A 4,334-nucleotide genomic window follows, 5' to 3' on the forward strand; every position below is an offset into this window, starting at 1 on the left:
ATGATTAGTCTTAGCCCTTTTCCTGTCATTTATTTTGCATATTGCTTTATTTCTATACTTAATTATTTTTTCCACAATTTAAAAAAAATATCACATAGGTCTACTGTCTGTATATACATAGTTATTTTTTAAACATTTTTTCCTCCTCTTTACACTGAATCTGGTATTTTACATTTGTCTTAAATTGTAAAAAATATCAATATTTTTCTTTTGGCCGCTCCCTTTGTCAGGGGTCGCCATAGTGAAGTAAGTTGCACAAAGACTTGGCAATTACTTTTACGCCGGGTGCCCTTCTTGATGAAACCACTGAGCTACCACAGCCCTCTGTGTGGAGCAGAAGGATGCTATAGGGCACCCGGGGGAGCGGGTGTTAAGGGCCTTGCTCAAGGGCCCAGAGTGGGGCAAATGAGGGTGGAGACAGGTGTGGGTGCTTCACCAGACCCTCCCACGTTTTGATGTTGTCAGTATCGGGAGTTGAACTAGCAATCTTCTGATCACAGGCCCACCTTCTCTAACCTCTGCACCACCTCATACCGATAAATGTTAAAAATCATTAGATATTTTTAGCTTTGTAATGTCAACCCCCTAGTGGTCACAAAAGTCTCCTCCAACAACCTAAAGTGGCCCACGGGCCACCAGTTGATTGCAGAAGGTTGTTGCTCTGGACACGTTTGGTGTCTCTTGATCCTAAAGGTTGCAGATTAACCAGCTTTTGAAAACCACACTATTGACCTTTTTTTTTTTTTTTTTTTAGATTTCCAGACTTTCCCACCCTCAACTTTAATAAACTTCAGAACGCAACACAACAAAGCCCTGCACTCCCCTCCCTGTGTAAGCTCTAAACACGTCTTGACTGGTGAAGGCACGTAAAGGTGTGCAGCACGAGCTGCACTCCGCGTCTGCACGCGCTACATCCTCTCAGGTAGAGCGGCAGAGCGCATGCTCCGCCCCCGCGAGCCTCGACCCGACTCACTGTCAGAAGAACAGGAAGACTTCTTCACGGCTAATTCACTTCCCCGTTGTCACCCAGGGGTTAAAAAGTTCCCTGAAACTTTCGGCAGTCATGGAAACCAGTCTCGGACACGCTGCTGGTTCTCGTCACCCGTAGAACCGACTCGTCTTCCGCGTTGTTGCCTTCCTAACAGCTCGCGGAGGTGGACGGAGAGGCGTTTTTTTTCCGCTTTACCTTTCTTAATTACACTGTAGCCCGGACTAGCTAGCTTGGCTAAAGCTAACGCTAGCTCCGGTTTGTACAGCATATTTTCGGTGACTAAACACTCACTCTGTTAAAGCTGTGGGTTGTGCCGCTTATAGGAAGTTGTAGACTTACTGTGTTAGTACTCCTCGGACTCAACAGGTTGTTTTCGTACTTCTTGTCCCGAGGACTTTGGGTTGTGCTTTGAATTTCCCTCCTTCGGTGTTACGGACAAGCGGCTTGACGAGGGGTTCGTTTGGCTGTCTACCAAACCATTAGCATAACTCTGCTAATTGTGGCTAACTAGCATAGACGGGCCCCGTGGGGGAGTCACTTTGTTTTCCCCGCAAGTTAAGCAACCATATTTATTTTTTTATTTTTTATTTTTTAAAGCGAGGGAATTAATTTATTAATATGGATCAACACACGGGGAACTCTGCATCAGCTGCTGGACTCAAGAAGGACAAGAAGTCGAAGAAGGGTAACGACGATGGAGACAGCAAAAAGAAATTTGTGAGTATTCCTCTCTGGTTTTAGCTAAACTTTGTTTGAACTTGTACAGCCACCCAACAGTGGAGCTGGGCAGAGGTTTTAACTTCTCTACTCTCTACTTGTTAAGCTCTCTTCCTCTCCAGTTTCACCTACAGCTGTGCAGCACAAACGGACACCTACCTGTAAATACTGTCACCCCCTGAGATGTGTTTACCAGCTGTCAACATACTGCCCTATAGCATTTATGATTCAGATCAACGTTCAAGAGCGTGCACATGAGAAAGTATATATATTGTTTTGTGTGAACTTTGCAGGGCTCATAATTACATTCCTGTCAGCAGGTTAACACACAACCTAAAGTGTACAAGCAGCAGTAAACATTCACTTGTGGTGGTTTCATTACTCACCACAGGGCCAGCTTATTCCAGTCTCTGTATCAGGCACAAACAATTATTTATTTTATTTATAGACAAACTAATGATGTTTCAAATGAAGTAGCCGACTCTTTGAAAAGGTGTGGCTTAAATTTTCTTCAGGTGACTTATGTCTGCCCAAATGATTCAGTGTGGTTACTGGATGGGAGCAGAGGAGAAAAATTCAATACACACCCTTGTGTAACTTTACCCCTTGGCCTCATCTAGCAACAGGTGAAAATCGATATTGATCATAGTGGCAACCAGTAACTACAGGGGATGTGCTTATAACAAAAACAACTCCACAACAAGGCAGATGATCATGATCACATTCTTTATTGTGTAATATGAAGTTATTTAATGCTCAGGAGTTTCATTGAGAACTGTTATGGTTGGACTTTGTTAAAGGCTCTGTTTTGAGTGGGATGATGGCACAGTTTAAACAATTGCACAATTCTAGATGGGTGGACAGCTTTTCAAATTTTTAAGCTGTCTATGGTCCTACAATCCGTTGAGGTGACCGTGCACAGGAGTCTGCATGCCTGTGTGTGCAGCTAACCTTAAAATGAGTAAGCCCTTTACTCACTCACCATTATAGTATGTATCTCGGTAGTAATATTAAATTAGAAACTAAAACGGAACTCTTAAAAAAACATTTTTAGGAAGACTCCATCCATTCATCAACCTTTATCTTTATTTACAGGTCTCCGTAAATGAGTCCTCAATGCTCACTGAGACTAAACTATATAAATAAAGGTTGAATTAATTTGCTTCTTCTTTTCTGAGTCATGGGGGCGGATCACTGCTTCCTGGAGGTGGGGTACACCCTGGACAGACATGTTGCAAGTTCATCACAGGGCCACATAGAAACAAATGAAACAGTCATTTACAGTCTTTCTTAAGAACAGCTAAGTTACCAATTACCCTCCAATGTCTACAAATTCAAATTTATTAAAATCTGACTCACTAGATCAGTGGCTATCAAATGGTTTGTGCTATGCCTTATTTTGGGGGAAAAATGATTAACAAGACCTAAACAAAGATATTCAAGTTTACCTGGAACTGGAGAGGGAGTGTAAAATAAACTCTAGATGTACCTTTTTTTTTCCTGTGTCATTGTCAAACTGACTTTGTTTTGGGAACATTTTGTCTCTCAATTTACTCTCTTCATTTCAAAATAAAGAACAAATAAAAAATAATTTTCTAAAAGAATCAACAGATTACTTCGTTGGCCTCTAATAATTCAATTAACTTTTTTTTCTCCTTCGGCTGCTCCCTTTTTCAGGGATCACCACAGAGAGTGACGTCGCATGAAAGATTTAGAACTTGTTTTACGTTGGATATCCTTCCTGAAACAGCCTGACTACGAACTTGCAGCCTTCAAAAATAGATTGGAAGGGAGTGCCATCACTTTTAAAGTCTACATAAACCCAACAAATCTAAATTTACAACATTTAAACATTATTACAGTATTGAAGGCTGCAGTGAATCTGTTTCTGCTATATTTTGAAAAGGAACAACAGTACAGTTCATTCAACCCTAGTTTGAGCAGGTATTTGATGAGATTACATCCTTTTATTAGCAAGGATTGATGACGTTATTTTCTCACATTATCAGGAGTTTAATCTTCTATTCTTTACTGACACTGTTCTCAAATGAGATTTTATTTTGCTTTGTGTGTGTTTGTTTTTTTTAAAATAAATTCAAGTGGCTTACCTAAAGTGAAATGTTTATACAGTATATATAAGTTCACACTTTAAACTGCCAGTTTTAAGACATACAAATTATATATATATTTTTCCCTTCACTGTAATTCCAACAGTAATTATTTAATTTGACGCCTTTTTGTCCATATATACTGACAAATGTTGTAAGGAAACAGATTTTCAACAATAACCAACATATCATCCAGTCCATAGGGTGGATGTCCCGCTCAGATCTATTGGTGAGAGCAGTGTTTTCCCACCTTGACCATAATCACTCCAACACTTTGTCTTTATTTGAAGTGACCCCTCCTCCAGCCAGCAAAAATTTCCTCCGTAAAAGAAAGAAAACTATTCCCTCCATGCTCATCATCACTTTTATCCGGGTCATGCACCGGTTCAAGGACTGGATCCATCCACACTCTGTCCTGCGCCTGTCTTCTTTGGTCCATCACTAAAACAGTTTGAGTAGCAACATCTAGTGGAACATTAAATCTGCTTGCAATTTTATATATATATATATATATATAT

General features: G+C 40.4%; 1 protein-coding gene across 1 annotated transcript in view; it reads left to right on the plus strand.

Moving 5' to 3' along the window:
- Positions 1 to 1,356: 1,356 nt before the first annotated feature.
- Positions 1,357 to 4,334, plus strand: part of LOC119408460 (protein diaphanous homolog 1) — a 133,947-nt gene continuing 130,969 nt past the window's right edge. Inside the window, exon 1 of the mRNA XM_037675286.1 lies at positions 1,357 to 1,708. Within this exon, the coding sequence (XP_037531214.1) occupies positions 1,610 to 1,708 (99 nt within the window). The 5' untranslated portion in view covers positions 1,357 to 1,609. The remainder of the gene's footprint in view (positions 1,709 to 4,334) is intronic.

Source organism: Nematolebias whitei, chromosome 4 (genome assembly GCF_014905685.2).
Source record: "Nematolebias whitei isolate Nwh7 chromosome 4, NemWhi1, whole genome shotgun sequence".
Taxonomy (NCBI): domain Eukaryota; kingdom Metazoa; phylum Chordata; class Actinopteri; order Cyprinodontiformes; family Rivulidae; genus Nematolebias; species Nematolebias whitei.